Source organism: Mobula hypostoma, chromosome 4 (genome assembly GCF_963921235.1).
Source record: "Mobula hypostoma chromosome 4, sMobHyp1.1, whole genome shotgun sequence".
NCBI classification, from domain to species: domain Eukaryota; kingdom Metazoa; phylum Chordata; class Chondrichthyes; order Myliobatiformes; family Myliobatidae; genus Mobula; species Mobula hypostoma.
The window spans coordinates 101,476,598-101,496,844 of NC_086100.1; the positions used below are offsets into that span (position 1 = coordinate 101,476,598).

At 37.8% G+C, this 20,247-nt stretch overlaps 1 protein-coding gene across 1 annotated transcript in view; it reads left to right on the forward strand.

Moving 5' to 3' along the window:
• LOC134345972 (actin-binding LIM protein 2-like) overlaps positions 1-3,832 on the forward strand; it is a 409,808-nt gene extending 405,976 nt beyond the window's left edge. Inside the window, exons 19-20 of the mRNA XM_063047314.1 lie at positions 3,669-3,714; positions 3,813-3,832. Coding sequence (XP_062903384.1) covers positions 3,669-3,714; positions 3,813-3,832 — 66 coding nt within the window. The remainder of the gene's footprint in view (positions 1-3,668; positions 3,715-3,812) is intronic.
• The last annotated feature ends 16,415 nt before the right edge of the window (positions 3,833-20,247 follow it).

The following is a 20,247-nucleotide window of genomic DNA, read 5'->3' on the forward strand; positions in this document are numbered from 1 at the left end:
GCCCAAGTCCCCGAGTGGCATGACTGTAGATTTATGGGACATTGTCCTGGTCCATCTTGTTCTTCCACAAGACAAACACTGGAGGACAGCACTGATGGGCTAGCTCCCAACCACTGGAGATTCCAGTGTGCCACACAGAGGTTCTCTCATGGCGCTTCAGCGTTTCCTCTCCTGGGCAGCTGCAGCGGGTGACCCTGCAGACTAGGCCTAGTCCTCATCACAACTGAAGCAATGCAGCTCCCACGTCATCGGTCCTTCCAATGAACCAGACTTGCAGTATTTCATGTTATCAATGTCTAACAGGGTCTTGCAATCCTAATAAAAATGTCCAAGACAATCATTCACACCAATTGTTGGACCACGGACCTACCTGGCACAACGACACGCAACCAGACTAGGGGACTTCACAACAATGGTATGCAGTATCCGTCACTATCAAGCAAGTCTCTGATAGGATAGTCCTGCAGTACTTGATGTTCTTAGTATCCAGCAGCGACTTGTGATTGTAAAGAAGACATACAGAACAAACAAATACACCTTTGGTTGGACCTGGAGTGACCACTGTGTCCAAGCACACACAGCTATCTTTCCAGAACGCCTTACCAGTCCTTGATCTTTATCACAATAATACAGAATATCTTAGCTGATGCCTGCTTCGATGTACGGCAGTTAACACAGCCCCATTGTCAACTACAAATGGTTTGTATTTGGCTGATGCATACAAGGACATCTCATATTCATGTTGGGTTACAAACCACATCTATTGAGCATCTCCTGCTCTTCTTTTAATTTCAAACAGATTACTGATTGCAATTTACATTAGAACTGACAACCAATTCTCATTTGAATGAATGCCTTCTATTTTCTCATAATCCTCTAACTGCTGAATACTTAATACTTGCATTCATAGGTCAGGGCATAGAATATAAAAATTGGGATGTTTTGTTGCAACTTTACAAAATACTGGTCAGACCACACAGATGAATTTGTGTACCTCTGCTCACCACACTATAAATAGGATGTGGTTGCAGTGGGAGAGTGAAGAAGAGATTCACCATAATATTGCTTGGAGGGCCTTAGTTATGGAGAGAGATTGGTCACAATGTGTTTTTTTCTCTAAAGCAAAGGAGACTGAGCAGTAATCTGATTAGTGTATAACAGTATAACAAATACAGCTAGGGTAAGTCTTCAGAATTTTTTTACACACAGTAGATGTATCAAAACATAAAAGCAGGGATTTAAGGTGAGAGGGAGGAGTTTAAAGTGTGATCTGAGATACAAGTTTTTTTCTATGCACAGAGTCGTTGATATCTCATACTCACTGCCAGGGAAGGTGGTGCAATCAGATACAATCACTGCATTTAAGAAACATTTGAACAGGCACATAAACAGGCAAGGCATAGAAGGACGAGGACATAACCCAGCAAAAAGAATTAGTATAGATGGCAAAAGGATGGCATAGACTTGTTGAGTTCAAGGGCCTGGTCTTGTGAAAAGTTATCCTATGACAAGAACCAACTGTCTGAAATGTTCTCCTTTTCATAGATTAATCAAGACCTCACACATACAGGGATGTGGAATACCAGATTTTTTTTGAAAAATTCAGATTCCTAATTCTTGAAGGGACCTCTTGTATGATTAAAATGGATTCTTGACTTCACAATAAAGTTTGTTATGATCTTACACTTTGTTGTTTACCTGCACTGCAGTTTCTCGGTCACTTTTATACTTGATGTATTGGAGGGTCGGGATGTGGCAGGGACTGAGCAACCACACAATGGACTGAAAGCCTCCGTCAATTAGAGTTGACCATGGATATTGCGTCCTAGCTGTCTAGCTACACGAGCCTGGGCAGTACGATACGGAAAGCAATCTGTTACCCATGTAGCAAGTTCCCTCTCTCCATGCATCTGATGAACCCAAAGGAACAGCAGAGACCATTACAGTTTGGTACCAGAAATGTCGCAGGAGTTTCCAGTCAGCATTGAACTCAACGTAGGACTGCCTTAGGGACTCCAGCTCTGGATTTTTCCTTCAGAGTTTACTCTCAAAATCTTCCCCATGTGTGGGTATAGCCGTAAGGCAGTGGAGGTTTGAGATCAGAGTTTTCCTTCTCCTAGGTGTGCTGCCAACCACGGCTGACGAGCCCCATCTATCCGTAGTGACTGCTTTTAAGGCACCAGTAACCCGCCTTTGCCCCTTCTCCTGTCAGTAGAAACGGATTCCCCAGGCTTAGTAGCCAAGAGTCAATTGTTTACTCTTTTCCATAGATGCTATCTGGGCTGCTCAGTTCCTCCAACATTTTGTGTATGTTGCTGGGATTTCCAGCATCTGCAGATTTTCTTGTGTTTTCTAGATACCTGTTTGAGGTGTATGGCAGAAATACACGTTCAGTGTATTAATGTGACAGAACACAGCTGAAAATTGTTCCAGAAAGGAAATTTGTTAAGGACCCACACAATGGGGAGATAGAGGCATGCTGGTGTCCTCGAGCTCTGGCTGTAAAGTCCAACATTTCCTCCTTTGTCCGGTGGGAAATCAACACTTTAAAAACTTTAACACACAAGCCATCTTTACATTCATTATCTTAACACATCTGCTGGAAGAGAAGTTGCCCATGCTCCCCTACTCAGAGCTCAATCTAACATTACAAAATCCAACCTAATTAGTACATTTGGCAGATGATCTAATCAGCAGATGCCTTTCTTCCCTGTCCTGGCAAACAAGAAGATTGAGAAATTGCCAGATGGAGTACAGGAGGAGGCCAAATTCTAATTTTGATTGTTATCCTGTCCACGTTCTGTAAAGTGAGGGAAGTAAAATATTATAAGCAACATATTGTTTGTGGGGAGCTATAATATATAACTGAAATTTCAAAAGTGTGAATCATTAAAGAGGTAAAATCCCTTCAGCATTATGAAAGATTTCAAAGGTATTTCAATCCACTAGTAGTCAAAAGCCAAATTTTAAAAAGCACTAAGAAGTCAAGCAAAAATAAATGTGTGAAGTCCTTTTGTTGGATTGGTCTGCAGTCAACCATTGGAGCTTCTCAGCACCTTGAACCCCAAAGTGTAAATGAGCTGCATATGCTTGTTGTAAACAGAGTGTCCCTGTTCAACATCTACTACCTCAACCTCAACTCGGCATTCATGTAGTACATTCATGTATTGCAGCCTTCCTGAAGGACATGGAGGTGAGTTTGATTTCCAGCTTGCTAGTACTATTATTGACTATGCCATCTAAGTGCTGCACTTTAAGTGTAGTTTTATCCCAGCAGATGCCACAAAGTTGCCTGCTATTTACTCAGCCAAAGCCTGTGAAAATAATTCCATGCTGCTATTACCAGTTAGACCTGACAGCACCTACACATATGATAAATGGCATATTGATGGATGCAGACAAACAAATTAACCTGCCACAAAAGGAGATCTGAAATAGAAAGAGAAACTTCGGAGCTGAACTAAATTGAGCGTTGTTCTTAATATAACCAAGGGGCTTTTATTTATTTTTAAAAATAGGTGTCAGGCAACTTTAATAATTAAAAAAATGCTCTCAATAGAGCTTTGTATATTCAAAGAATATTTATCATATAATAATAGTTAAAATCATTGTATTTTTTTTCATTATATAAAGCTCCTAATATTTATTTATAATTTCCTCCCTTTTAGACTTCAGACTTTGAATCAACTCGTGATACCAGCTGGGGAATGAGAGGTGAGCAACCATTTCCAGTACTAAAATCACATTGTAATCCATAAATAAAACTATTTAGGTTTTCATTAACCTTTTCTATTTTACTCTTGTCTTTACAGAATACAAGGTAAGAAGTTAACCACTCCTCTTAAGTTCCCAGTTTCCATACACCAGCTGCCTCTGACCAGGTTATGATCTTGTTTTTTCATCAATCGTGTTTAATTCAATAACGCACTGAATTACAGAAATATTTAACATGGACATTTGGCCTCCAGTAATGCAAAGAACCAAGGTATTAATTACCTGGAATGATCTCTTGATGTCACCAATGCTGTGAAAGAGGATAAAACAGAAATTAGTGTACCCATGCACCTAGAAATTAGCTCAGAAAACTGTATTTTCCTGCTGCTGCTTGCAATTCCTGATAAACAGAGGCTGGGTAAAGAAAAAGAAGACAAAGTGAAAATAATTTGCCTCATGCTAAAAGCAATTCATAGAAATTGACAGATTTGTTTTAATTTCCCAACTGTCTATTTTATTTTTCCATCGCTTTTCCATTTGTTTAACCTCATACTTGGTCTTCAGCTTTACCTCACCATACTACATTGCATAAATCATAGCCCCTGTGCTGGATTAAAATATTCAAGTGGGCGTAGCTCTTTACAACTTTAACAAAACTACACTTCTAGCAATACAATTCATTCCCTCTTCCCCCACTGTTACACTGGCGCCATGTCATTCCCATTCATTCTATTCTCTTATTCCTCTGACATTTAATACATATGATTTTTCCATTCTCTACTACTCATTTTCCCATTCCTTTAAATATCTCACTTTTGCTAGACTCACAACTACCTTAAACATAGAAGTCCCTTTTGTTGCAATCACTAATCTTCTATACTGGTGGTTTCCTTATGCTTGAATTCCTCTGCATATCCTCCTCTGACAATTTCCTGTCTGCAGTCTTCACCAGGTTTTACATTAGACATGGACACACACCCACATTCACGGTGAATTTCAGAAAGAATTGAATCTTCGGTCGGCAGATTGTTTAAGGTAGATACTTATAAAGTCATACTTCATTTGCAGAATAATTAGATAAATAATAAAAAGAAGTGACAGATGAATCATTCCACACATCAAAACAATGTCTTATTTTGACAAGAATGAAAAAAGAATATAAAGGTGATTGGACAACAATAAAGTGGACTCAATCATACTTCTATAGCTTTAACACCTTCCAGATTTTAAACTTTGCATTAGAAATGGAAAGATACTGTAACCGTGATATGCAGGTGTTTTAATATTCCAATTATAAGACCATAAAACCAAAAGACAAAGGAGCAGAATTGGGCCATTGAGTCTGCTCCATCATTCCATCATGACTGATTTTATTATTCCTATCAGCCCCATACTCCTGTCTTCTCCCTGTAAAATTTTCATGCCCCGCAATTCAAGAACCTGTCAACCTCTGCTTTCATTAGACCAAATGACTGAGCATCCACATCCACCTGTGGCAATGAATTCTACAGATTCACCATCCTCTACTAAAGAAATTCCTTCTCATCTCTGTTCTAAAAGAACATCTTTCTATGCTGAGACTGTGCCCTCCGATCCTAGACCCCTGCACTTGTGGAAATATCTTCTCCACATCCACTCTATCTCGGCCTTATTGTATTCGATAGGTTTCAGTGAAATTCCCCATTATTCTTCTAAACTCCAGTGAGTACACACCCAGAGCCATCAGACGCTCCTTATAAGTTAACCCTTTCATTCCTAGAATCATTATTGTGAATCTCCTTTGGATCTGCTCCAATGCTAGCACATCCTTTCCTAGATAAGGGGCCCAAAATTGCTCTCAATTCTCCAATTGTGGTCTGACCAACGCCTTTTAAAGCCTCAACATTATATCTTTGCTTTCATATTCTAGTCCTCTGGAAATGATTGCTAATATCACATTTGCCTTCCTCACCATTGACTCAACCTGCAAGTTACTCTTTAGGTAATCCTGCATGAGTACTCCCAAGACCATTTGCAAAAAGAAACAGAAGCAGCATATGAAAAATAGTGTATGCCTTTATTTCTTCTACTTAAGTAAATGGCCATACACTTACCTACACTATATTCCATATGCTACTTCTTTGCCCATTCTCCTAATCTACCTAAGTCCTGTTGCAGACTCCCTGCTTCCTTAACATTTACCTTCCCCTCTACCTATCTTCATATCATCCGCAAACTCGGCCACAAAACCATCAATTCCGTCATCCAAATTATTGAAAAGAAGCCGTCTCAACACTGACCCTCTGGGACACCACTAGTCACCAGCATCCAACCAGGAAAGGCTGCATTTATTCCCACTCTTTCCTCCTGCAGTGGGCCTATCTACTATCCATGCTAGTATCATTCCTGTAATGCCATAGGCTCTTATGTTGTTAAGCAGCCTCATGGCACCTTGTCGAATGCCTTCCGAAAATCTAAGTAAACAACCATCCACTGACTCTCCTTTGTCTGTCTTGCCTGTTATTTCCTCAAAGAATTCCAAAAGATTTGTCAGGCAATCTTTCCCCTTAAGAAAACCATTCTGACTTTGATCTATTTTATCATGTGCCTCCAAGTACCTCGAAATCTCATCCTTAATAATCTTCCCAACCTCTGAAGTCAGGCTAACTAGCCTCTAATTTCCTGCAATTTTCCCCCTCCCCTTCTTAAAGAGTGGAGTGACATTTGCAGTTTTCTAGCCCTCTGGAACCATTCCAGATTCTAGTGATACTCAAAAGATCACTACAAGTCCCTCCACAATCTCTTCAGTTAGCTCTTTCAGAACCCTGGGGTGTCATCCACCTGGTCCAGATGTCTTATCTAGCTTCTGTCCATCCATCCAGCTTTCCAAGCACCTTCTCCTTAGTAACAACAACTACACTCACTTCTACCACGTGATACTCTTGAACGTCTGGCATACTGCTGATGTCCTGTTGTTAAGTTACTTTTACCTGTTACAGATTTACCCTTATGAAACATTAGCTGTTACAATGAAAGCTCGTGTCAAATTACCAAAGGATGTCGACAGGACCAGGCTAGAGGTATGAATGCTTGTGGTAAACAATTACAGCTTTCACCAACAAACTTTTTTTTCATAATTTGAGTGCATTTTAATACACAAATTGTTATAGTTTGAGGTATGAAGATGCTGCAAATACAAACCAACCTGTCAGCCTTCCCATTAGTTTCAGATATTTTGTATCATGTAGAACTTTGTTCTGAAAATTATTAATGATAGTGCTTTTAAACACTCTTTAATATTTTTATGTAATTTCAATATTCTACTTTGATTGTCTGGAACTTGAATTTACACGATTCACATGAATGTCTGAGACTGGGTTTCAGCATTAAAGAGAATAACACTACCTATTCAATTCTTTAATGTTCTTGCTGATCATCAGTGGTTGACATAATCTCAGAAATTAGCAGAATCAGGACAGAATAACATTTCAACAATCAGTATTGCTGCTTTGCTTCATGTAAGGGAAGTACTTCAAATTTACTTCATGTAGGTACTTTAAATCAGCTGGTGTATTCTGATCAGAAATGCAATCATGGAAATATTTTTCAAAGATCATTTAGCCTACTGGGTATATGCCAGTTGTGATAGAGCTACACAGTTTATTTCGTCTCCTAACACCAGGTCCATGGTCCCAAGGTTTAAGTTCTGGAAGTTGCTGCTTTACAGTGCATTGACCTGGGTTTAATCCTCGCCTCTAACAACAGTCTGTATAAAGTTTTCTTTCTGTGACCACGTTTTGGTTTCTCCTGAGCACTCTTTGTTTCATCAATTCCAGAAGAAAAATTTAAACGAGTTTTTCCTTAGAGACAACAATTTCCAAAACCTAAATTTCACCTGTCCTCTCTCCAGTGTAATCACATTCTGCCTTGTAATGTGGTTACCAGAATCCTACCTGGTCTCAAGTTTTAGATTGATGAGTCATATATACAGTTCCAGCATAGCCTCCCTGATCTTATATTGTATGCCCCAGGCATTAAAGGAAATCATTACATATCCTTTTGTAAAAAAAATTACTAGCCAAATATGGTCATATTGTTGGATTAAGTATATTAGTGTTTCGTCAGCTGTATCTTGACCAATATCTTAAAAAAGTCATGTTTGTCATAATTTCCTGTTCCAAGAAAACTACTGTATGTACTTTAAATCAGTAAAACAAAATGTTATTGTAAAAAAGATTATATTGTATTCAGTGTTGTAGAGCTTCTGCCTTTATTGTTAAAATATGCTCCAAACCAAAAGGAGGTTTCATCAGCGGTTACTGTTCACAAGGCAGTTATAACGGTTTGCTGTACTGTTTTGAGATATGTTAGTTGTAGAATCAATTAAGAGGCAGGTATTGTACATGCTTCATTACCCAATATATATTGATATTACTTTATTTCATTAATTTTGGAAAGTTAACTGAAAAATGTCAACTTCCTATAACTGATGGAAAATAATGTAATCTGTTCTGTCAGACAGAAGCCAGATCTGAACAGGTCTACAGTATCAAATTCCATTAATATTATTATGCTGGTATTTCAAGCAACAGTTCAAACAGGATTCCCAGCAAGTTGCCTCATAGTAATAGGGGGATGAATTTGAAAAAGCTATCATAGATACAGAGAATGATGGTATTAGAAATTCAAGGATGTACAGTGCGTATAAAAGTATTCATCCCCCTTGGAAGTTTCCGTGTTTAATTGTTTTACATTGAATCACTGTGGATTTAATTTAGCTCTTTTTGACACTGATAACAGAAAAATACTCTTTTGTGTCAAAGTGAAAACAGATCTCTACAAAGTGATCTAAATTGATTACAAATATAAAACACAAAATAATTAATTGCTTAAGTATTCACCCCCTTTAATATGGCACGCCAAGTCATCACTGGTGCAGCCATTTGGTTTTAGAAGTCACATAATTAGTTTAATGGATATCACTGTGTGTAATCAAGATGTTTCAATTGATTGTAGTAAAAATTCACCTGTATCTGGAAGGTCCATCTGCTGATAAGTCAGTATCCTGGCAAAAACTACACCATGAAGGTAAAAGAACACTCCAAGCAACTCTGCGAAACGGTTATTGAAAAGAACAAATTGGGAGATGGATACAAGAAGATTTCCAAGTCACTGAATATTCCTTGGAGTACAGTTAAGTCAATCATCAAGAAATGGGAAGAATATGGCACAGCTGTAAATCTGCCTGGAGCAGGCCATCCTCAAAAACTGAGTGACCGCAAAAGAAGGGAACTATTGAGAGAGGGTACCAAGAGACCTGTGTAACTCTGGAGGAGTTATAAGCTTCAGTGTCTGAGATGGGAGAGACTGCACATATCACAACTGTTGCCTGGGTGCTTTACCAGTTACAGGTTTATGGGCGAGTGGCAAAGAGGAAGCCACTGTTCAAAAAACTCACGTGAAATCGTGGCTAGATTTTGCCAGAAGGCATGTGGGAGACTCTAAAGTCAGCTGGAAGAAAGCTGTATGGTTGATCAAAACAAAATTGAGCTTCTTGGCCATCAGACTAAATGCCATGTTTGGCATAAGCCAAACACTGCACATCATCAAAAAAACACAATCCCTACCGTGAATGGTGGTAGCTGCATCACGGTGTGGGGATGCTTCACTGCAGCAAGCCCTGGAAGGCTTGTGAAGGTAGAAGGTAAAATGCAGCAAAATACAGAGAAATCCTGGTGGAAAACCTGATGCAGTCTGCAAGAGAACTGCGACTTGGGAGAAGATTTATTTTCCAGCAAGACAATGACCCCAAGCATAAAGCCAAAGCTACACAGGAATGGCTTAAAAACAACAAAGTTAATGTCCTGGAGTGGCCAAGTCAGAGTCCAGACTTCAATCCAATCGAGAATTTGTGGCTGGACTTGAAAAAGTCAGATGACTCATGATCTCCATACAATCTAATATCTACTAAATACTGACAAAGGGTGTGAATCCATTATTTTGTGCTTTATATTTAGAGGGCTATGGGTAACCCAAGGTAATTTCTAATGCAAGTACATGTTCGGGACAGCATTGTGGGCCAAAGGGCCTGAATTGTGCTGTAGGTTTTCTGTGTTTCTTTTTTTCTATATTTGTTATTAATTTAAATCACTTTGTAGGGATTTGCTTTCACTTTGAACCGAAAGAGCCATTTTCTGTTGATCCGTGACAAAAAAAGCCTAAATAAATCCACTGTGATTCAATGTTGTAAAACAACAAAACATGAAAACTTCCAAAGGGGGTGAATAATTTTTTAAGGCCCGTACCTTCTTAGCACCTAAAAAATGCAGCTACTCTTTACTCATGCCTGTGCTATGCCTTCAATCAGATCAGAGGTAATCTGGACAGTATGTCCATTTAGCTATCTTCCATATTCTTTGACACATGCAGCTGAAAAAAAAGTCTGTTGATCCAGGAAATGCTTTCAAGTAAACATTAGGGAATACTTGATTTCCCAAATTGACTACAAAGAAATTATAAATTTTCTATTGCTTCTAAATGATCATTTTATAATTAAAAACTAATTTGATTATTCCAAAAAGTCATCCTTTAAACGGTTGAATGAAGCCCTCCAACTCTGCCTTAAATTCCAGAACTTGTAAACTAATGTATATAATAAAGCTGACAACAGAAATGGAAGTGTACCAATATTTTTACATGCTTATTTTCAGCTTGTTTAAGAACACAATATCAATATATCATGTTAATAAGTGATTATTTTCTTGAAATTATCTCTACAGCATTTGTGCATGAGCATTTAATTTGCAATTCCTGTTGTCTAACATAAGTATTATCCATTTATTTTCCTTCACATTTTCCCCAACTAAAACAGTACAGGGGAAAATATGTGTGAACTAATTCCTCATGTTAATATTTTGTGCATATACTGTAGTGGAAACTTAAAACTGTTACAATTTAATTTCTCAATTTGAATATGGATGAGGATTAATACCAATTTTTCCTCCCTCCAGCACTTTACTTAGGTCTTTTAATATAAATCATTCCATTTATTTTCTTGACATGACTGGTAATTGGTAATTGGATAATGAATATGCAATATCCAACATTAATAGGTAGTAAACTTAATTCAAACAATTTCCCAAACTGTCACTATTGCTTACCATTTGAAAAAGTAATCACATTGATTTCAGCGACTTGTATTACTCATAGCATCATCTGCATTGCAATAACTGGTAATGTGAACAGATTTGGTGTTCAGTATTACTTTACAAAGATTAAAGAGAACACTGTACATCACAGATGAATCATAAAAGTCTGCAATAATTTGAAAGTAGATCATGCTGAAATTTTAGGTGAAATAGTATCAGATTTTGAACTTGTAAATTCAATGTAAGTTTTTTTCTTTTCACTTAATCTGGAACCAATCTGAATAAAATATAAATAAGATAGAGAAAGCTGTCAACCATGAACCAAACACAACCCCAGCTGTGCATGCTGGGCCTTTGTTATCAATATCAATCTGCTTTGTATTAACTAGGTCCCAGCTTGGTCTGCAAAGGCCCCAAGGAATAGTTCCAGTATAAACACTATTGAAACACTGTCAATAAAAAGCTCAGACAAGGGAGAAGATAATGAATCAGCTTTGAATGTAAACAGCCAAACTTCAGTCTATGTTAACATTTATGGTCAATGTAATATAAGAAACTTTGTGGTTCAATCACTGACAGTGACTAACCATAACTTGTGTAAGTTTAACTTACTCAAAGAAATTTAAAAAGTTTGGAGTCATAAGTGTTTTTCCAAATTTGGCATTCCATTGACTCTAGATTCAATAACATCATATGACAATAGTTATGCTGTTATATTTAATAATACATATAGTTAGTCTTCCTATAACTAATAGATTTCATTTTAACTAGTCACAGGTCTTTGCATTTCTATTTCTGAACGTGCAGCATCTGAATTTGTGATGTCAGATTAATGGTTAATTCGGGCAGTGGAATAATTAGAATTGTAAAGTTATCGCTTCTAACCTGGTTTGAATACATAAACTTGTAACATTTTATTTTGAAGGTTTGCAGTATTTGGGGTTTAAAACAAAGTTATTAACTACAATAAGGATTAAAATTACTTGTATCCATTAATAACTGCATTCCAAAAACAATTTCAAGCTCTAGAAAACATAGGTATGGATCATGTTGGACAAGGTCCACCAGCCATTAATTTCAGTGAGTTCTTGTGGCCTATGAATCTGCATTGTCAGGTTTCTTGGTAACCACTGATGGTTGCCCAAAAATCCCAACCCAGCACCCCATAAACATTGGGACCACATGACATATATGATGCCATGATGTGTATTTGCACACCTATTGCTTTTTTAAAAGACTTTATCTGATGATAGGTTTTGAAAATGATGTGTTGGAGCAGGTTGCATACTGTCACCACTGTTCAGTTTCATTTAGTAGACTATTTCTTTGTTTTAGATTCAATATTTTGAGGTTTTTGTTTAGAATATCAAGGGTACAATACCCTTCTATTGAACCCCGTATTGCACACTTCGTTCATCTTTAACATTTTAGGAATGAGGCACCATTTCATAAGAACTGCCTCCTTTACAGTAAAATCAGAGCACCATCACTAACGTTTTATGTTGGTTACCTGCTCCTCTTGTTTGGCCGAGGTGTGATGTTGGTTACTCTGTAGCAGTTGTAGTAACTTTGCTTTTAGAGGCTCAAATTCAATATGTAAACTATGATGATGTTATTGTACTGATTCCATATGCAGTAATTGTTGCCTCAGCAGAATTAATCTGAAAATATGAAAGTCCAAAATTAAATATTGAAATCTGAAACAAAAATAGAGAAGCAGAAGTATCATTTTCTGTTGTAATATCAGATATCCAACATCAATTCTTTGATTTTCTAAATATTGAAATTGCTGGAAATGTATAGCAGATGCATCACAGGCTAGTAGCTAGAAGTTAAAAAAAATGACACCAGCTCAGAATAGGATTGGATAAAACTGCAATTTTACCAAAAATATTCTGTTTTTATTGTATGTAGCTTATGATTGTTAAAAAAGTATTTTGATACAGTACAGTATTTACATTTGTTTTCCAGCGCCATTTGTCTCCAGAGGAATTCTATCGGGTATTTGGATTGACAATAGAAGAATTTAATCGGCTTGCATTATGGAAAAGAAATGATATGAAGAAAAAAGCACGGCTGTTTTAACTAGAGTTATATAAATTTCAAGAAGAAAATTCCTCCTTCGCTATCCTGCTATGAAAAATAAATGGCTCTGCTTATTATTTCATCAGCAGATGGATTTTGAGAACAGTTTTCTGAATATGCGCAGGCATAGAAGTTTTGTTTTTGCTAATCTTGCATGAGAAGCTGAGTATTGTAGCTATAGCTCTATGCTTAGACTGTTGTTTGCTACACACCTGTAAAGCAAAAATTGGCATCTGATTAAACTAAGGTGTAATAGAACTATTTGAAAAAGGGGGAAAGAAGATGGGAAGTTCAGGATTTAAAATACAAAGTGCATTTATCCTGGACAAAAAATTTTAAACTTCCACCTAGCGATAATTTATTAACATCTCATTAACTGCAAATTGCTCTAGGTTCTTAAGAAATGACCCTGATACAATGGTATTTTATTGCTAATATACTAGTTGGAAGGGAGGCTTCTTGAGATCAATTATAGAAATTAATATAGGTATAATTACTGCTTCTTGCTTGGGAAAAATTGCTTGATGGGAAGCAGAAGAAAAAGCAATGCTAATACTGCACTTTATTCACATATAGAAGTATATACTGAAGAGTCTAACACCATGTGCAATTATCTACATTAGTATCTACAAGTATATCACTTTAACAGTTTTGCATCTATAATAACATCTGTAATAATCACAATGATAAATCTGCTGCAGTGAAGTGGAACAACATCTTATGTCAATGGTAGTTACATGTTAGCCAGTCATTGGTTAAAAGGCCCTTTATAATCAGTCCAACCTTGAGCCCGGATGCTATTTATGTCAATGATAGATAGCATCAGTACGGTTTGATCCATTTTTATGCAACATCCGTGGAACATCCTGGTTTTAAAATTTGAAGTCATCATTAAATGAACATTGGTTTGGAGAAATATTGAGAAGAAATAATAATAGTTTAGATAGCCCGATTATTCTTTATCCCATATTAGCATAATTGCCTTCAATCTCTATTAAATTTCATCACCCTCGTATGACATCTTCTATTGAAATATACATCGCTTGTTGTTATTATTTTATGTAGTTGTTGATGTTTCATTTAATAACTCTTCTGCAAAGTCCCTAAGACTCTTTGCTATGTTGATGTTGTGACATAAATACCAGTGCTGTATCTGCTTTCTGCATTTTAATACATATAGCCTCCCATTGCAAAACAAGGACTGATTGCCAAGCTAACAGAAAGTAGTTTTTAGACAACTGCTGTTGGAATCAGTCCAAATGTTCTCATATTGGGTTAAAGTTGATCTAATAGTGTAACATACACAAAACGCTCAATGAACAGCAAGTCAGGCAGCATCTATGGATAAGCCATCAATGTATTGGGACGAGACTCTGAAAAGGAAAGGACAGAAGCCAAAGTAAAAAGGTGGGAGCAGGGGGAGAAATACAAGTGGGGTCAGCCAATCTGTGTCAGGTCTTACCAATGTAGAGGATGCACCCGGAAGACCGTATGCAATAAATAAGCTGATAGACTTGCAGTTGAAGTGACGCCTCACCTGGAAGGAATTTTTGGAACCCTGAATGGTGGTGAGGGAGGAGGTGTAGGGTCACCTGTATTACTTGTGGAGAAACCCAATGCAGATTGGAGGACTGCTTCATCAAGCACCTTAGCTCTGTCCACCTCAACGGCAAGGTGGCCATTTCAGTTCCACTCCCCATTCCCCAACCAACATGCCTTCCACATTCTCCACTACTGCCACGAAAAGACCAAGCAAGGGTGGAGCAGCAAAACCTCATATTCTGTCCTGGAAGTCTCCAACGTGATGGCATGAATAACAATTTCTTTAACTCCCTCTGTTCCCCCCATTTTGTTACCACTCATTCTGGTTTTCCTCTCACCTTTCTCCTCCACTGCCCTGCCCTCGTGACCTCCCTCTGGCTCCCCATCTCCTTCCTCTTATTATAATAAATTATGAAGGGTACAGATAGGGTAAATGCAAGCAAGCTTTTTCCCCTGAGGTTGGGTGAGAATAGAAGTAGAGGTCAGGAGTTGAAGGTGAAAGGTGAAATGTTTAAGGGGAACATGAGGGTGAAACGAGCTACCAGCAGAAGTACTGAATTCGGGTTCAATTTCAACATTTAAGAGAAATTTGCATAGGTACATGGATGGGAGGGTTTGGAGGGCTATGGTCCAGATGTGAGTTAATAGGACTAGGTAGATTAATAGTTCAGCACCTACTACATCAGCCAAAAGGTCTGTTTCTGTGCTGTGCAGTTCTATAACTCTATGACATTATCTGCTGTGCTGTGCTGTCAGTTTCCTTCTTCAGCCCTTTATCTCTTCCACCTATCACCTCCTAGCTTCTCACATCATTCCCTTGAGTCTCCACCACCCACGTATCTGCTACCTCACCTGGACTCACCTAATCCTTCCCTCACCCCCGCCCTTTCTATTCTGGCTTCTGCGCTCTTCCTATCCAGCCCTAAAGAAGGGTCTCGACTCCAAGCTGTTTATTTCTCTCCATAGATGCCGCCAGATGTGTTGAATTCCTCCAGCATTTTATGCGTGCAGCTCAAGATTTACAGCACCTGCAGTCTCTATCGAATTGTGTAATATTGTATCCATGTTATGTGTGGTCTGGATGGGCTTGATCTTGGCAATGTCTGCTTGAAATAGGAAATAATTACATGTACCAGTTCCAATACCCTTACCAAAACAAATGATTTAGCATTCTTTTTATTAATCAGTGATGGGAAATGAGTGGCCCCACATTATACAGATTGCTGTGAAATGCTCAAAAACATTATCCTAACTGCAATAAAGTTTAGTCCAAATATTGCTTAAGTTTCCGATCTGTGCAGAAAATTAAGCCACTTAGAAAACTGGATACAGTTTATGGTTATCAAAAATTATTTTAAAAACTGTTACACATCAGATTTCACTATATACAATTTGGCAGAAAAAAAATTAGATTTGTAATAAATCCATTATTTTCTACAGAAAGATGACTGGTCAATGATGGGCAGGGGTATGGGATGGGGATACAAAGATTTTTGCAGAGGTAATTGAGTGTGTCCCATTGGCAATATATATTGAGTACGGGGCATATTCATTATGTTCTTGACATTAAGAGGCTTTTAGTTTACTAACCATTATAAGTGCTTTGAAATACAGTGCCTATAAAAAGTATTCACCCCTTCCCCTTGAAAGTTTTCATGTTTTACAACATTAAATCCAGTGGATTTAATTTGGCTTTTTTTTTTACAGTGATCAACAAAAACAGATTCTTTCTTGTCAAACTGAACACATCTCTACAAAGTGATCAAAATTAAAAACAAATATAAAACATAAAATAATTGATTGCATACTTATTCACCCCCTTTAATCTGACACATCAAATCATCACTGGTGCAGCCAATTGGCTTTAGAAAGCATATAATTAGTTAAATGAAGCACACACAAAATGCTGGAGGAACTCAGCAAGCCAGGCAGCATCTATGGAAAACTCTTCACCTCTTCATAAATGATACTTGGCCGCTGAGTTCTTCCAGCATTTTGTGAGTGTTGCTTGGATTTCCAGCATCTGCAAATTTTCTCTTGTTTGTAGTTAAATCAATATAACCTGTATGCAGTCAAGGTGTTTCAATTGATTGTAATAAAAATACACCTGTATTTGTAAGGTCCAACTGCTGGTGAGTCAGTATCCTGGCAAAAACTACACTATGAAGACAAAAGAACACTCCAAGCAACTCTGTGAAAAAGGTATTGAAAAGCACAAGTCAGGAGATGGATACAAGAAGATTTCCAAGTCACTGAATATCCCACTGAATGTTAAGTCAGTGGTCAAGAAATGGAAAGGAAATGGTACAGCTGTAAATCTGCCTGGAGCAGGCCATCCTCAAAAGCTGAGTAACTGTGCAAGAAGGGGACCAGTGAGGGAGGCCACCTAGAGACCTATGACAACTCTGGAGGAGTTACAAGCTTCAGTGGCAGAGATGGGAGAGACTGCACATACAACAACTGTTACCCGGGTGCGTCACCAGTCGCAGCTTTATGGGAGAGTGGCAAAGAGGAAGCCACTGTTGAAAAAAACTCACATGAAATCTCAGCTAGAGTTTGCCAGAAGGGAGACTCTAAACTCGGAAGAAGGTTGTATGGTCTGATGAAACCAAAATTGGGCTTTCTGGCCATCAGACTAAATGCTATTTTGGCGTAAGCCAATCACTGCACATCATCAAAAACACACCATCCCTACCATGAAGCATGATTGTGCTGCATCATACTGTGGAGATGCTTCACTGCAGCAGGCCCTGGGAGGTAGTGGGTAAAATGAATGCAGCAAAATACAGTGAAATGCTGGAGGAAAACTTGATGCAGTCTGCAAGAGAACTGCAACTCGGGAGAAGATTTTTTTTCAGCAAGACAATGACCCCAAACATAAAGCCAAAGTTACACAAGAATGGCTTAAAAACAATAAGGTTTATGTCCTGGAGTGACCAAGTCAAAGTCCAGATGTCAATCCAATTGAACGTTTGTTGCTGGACTTGAAAAGGGCAGTACACTCACGATCCCCATGCAATCTGACAGAGCTTGAGCAGTTTTATAAAGAAGAATGGGGAAAAATTGCAAAGCTGGTAGAGACCTATCCACACAGACTCAAGGCTGTAATTGCTGTCAAAGATGCATCTACTAAATACTGACTTAAAAGGGGTGAGTAGTTATGTAATAAATTATTTTGTGTTTAATAACTGTAATAAATTTAGACCAATTTGTAGAAACTTGTTTTCACTTTGACATGAAAGAGCCTTTTCTATTTATCAGTGTCAAAAAAGCCAAATTAAGTCCACTGTGATTCAATATTGCAAAACATTAGAACTTCTGGGGGGGGGGGTGGGGTGAAGACTTCTTACAGGCACAGTATATGCAGTAGTACAGTTTAATTGGATTGTGTTTGATTGGAACACATCGGAACCAGTACATTTTGCTCTATTTAGCCAAACTTTCATGGAAATAGTTAAAAACATAAAAAAGATAATCTACTGTTCACTGAGTAACAATTATGTATTTAAATGAAATACAGAACAAATTATAACACTAATAATACTCTTACAGTACTATAAAAACATAGCTAATAATAGTTATCAATCAAAGAATTCACCCAGTGTGTGCTGTGTGTTCTTTTGATTGACTATAAATGAACAAAATTAGCACAGACAACTAGTTTAGATAATGGCTGCCTTCATTCAATGCTTTTGGTGACTTCATCCTCCAAATCTTCATCTTCATTATAACATTCATGATGATTGTAGATAGCTTCAAATGCTTCATAGTTCGTATCTTGTTGAAGTAGTGAAATTGTCTCATTTTCACTCCCAGCCGTTTCTGGCATCTCCAAGCCTGAATGCTTGAAACTATAGTGAGCAAAACGGTTCAGAATTGTATTACTGCTTATTTCTTGTCAACTATCGGTGACAAGAATCACTGGTCTCTGCACAAACAAACATAACTGACATGATTTTAAAACTGTTCTCTTTTTAAGGATGGTGTTGTGTTTTAATGCCCACATAACTACATATGGCTGACACAAGTTAGAAATCTCAGCAACAGCCTCCTTTACCAATTAAGCAGCATAGTGTCCCAAATAAATGAAGAGAATCCTGACTATTCCCTTGATTGTTTTTTTGTTCTTTAAGAGTTGTCCCTAACAATTGGCTACCCCGATTAACTGATGGCCTAATTAACTGGAATCTACTGTATATAGATATTTACAGGCATATAACAAAAGCTAATGCAACACAAGTGCAAGTTGAAGTTTGCCTCCATCTGTGACAAATTTTAATAACAACGCAGCAAATACTGTAAACAGAAAGCAAGTACCAGCCTGGATCACACAAGTATTTCCAGTTTCACCTTCTACTGGTTAAACAGCTATGTTCATACATTATTTGACAAATAATGTATGAACATAATAATTTGAAGATATTTATCCAAGTATTCTAAAACTCTTAGATTAACACTCTAAATTGATACTAATCAGCCTTCATATAAAAATCTACAAATTACAGATTTAGTGTAATCTGCAAGAATTTTGTTTTTGAGGAACTGTAAGATTCAAGTGCTTGAAGTTTTTAATTACAACGATTAGATATTTTTAAACAAATAACCAGTCCCATCAATGCATCTGAACGAATTTTAACATCTGCCATTAATTGAAGCCCAGGCCACAAATGTTACCAGTATCTGTTGGGGGGGAGCACTTACAGATCAACAGTTTTGATGACCTTCAAAAATAACAGGCAAGATCATGTTCAATCAAAAAAACCATTGGGTTTCTCCTGGAAAAAAGCAACCACTGAGCACATTGTGCCATGGGCCAGGATTCCGTAACATTTTCACAAGTGGCATCTCATCACCTGCAGCACACCATATGGTTTATGGTACACCATTTAAGATTAGAAATATTTTAAAATGAGCTGAGGCAGTATTTATTTAAAATCCCTTAAACCACTGTAAATTAATTAAAACACAAATGAAGTAAAATAACAACTTGAACAAAAAATCTGACAGTATTTATCATTTTTGAATGAACATGGACAACCCCATTCTAATCAATGAGCAACTATCTTTCCACCAAACATCCCTAGGGTGAAATGCATCCTGCTTTTCAGCTGAGCACAAACACGCCAGCAAGCCAGGCAGTCAATTCAGTTCAGTTCTGACCTCCAGCTTCTAGACTCCAGCGTGTTTAATTTCTCAGCATTGGAGAAGAAAGATAGATACTTTATTAATCTAAAAGGAAATTATAGTGTCACAGTACCATTACAAATGCACAGATATAAATCTCAGAAGAGAAGTAGAAAGAATAAAAAATAAATTATAGAGCCAAATGGCTGAGGGTAAGAATGACCTCATATAGTGCTCTTTGGAGCAGCGCAGTTGTCTTAGTCTATTACTAAAAGAGCTTTGTTCAGCCAAAGTGGCATGCAGAGGGTGGGAAATATTGTCCAGAATTGTCAGGATTTTCCGTATGGTCCTTTGTTCTACCACAGATTCCAGTGTATCCAGTTTGACTCCTAAAACAGAGCCAGCCTTTCTAATCAGTTTATTGAACCTGTTGGCATCACCCGTGTTGATGGCATTGCCCCAGCACACCACCACATAGAAGGTTGTTCTGGTGACAACAGACTGGTAGGACATAGAAACCATAGAAAAACTACAGCACAGAAACAGGCCATTTGGCCCTTCTTGGCTGTGCCAAACCATTTTCTGCCTAGTCCCACTGACCTGCACACGGACCATATCCCTCCATACACCTCCCATCCATGTATCTGTCCAATTT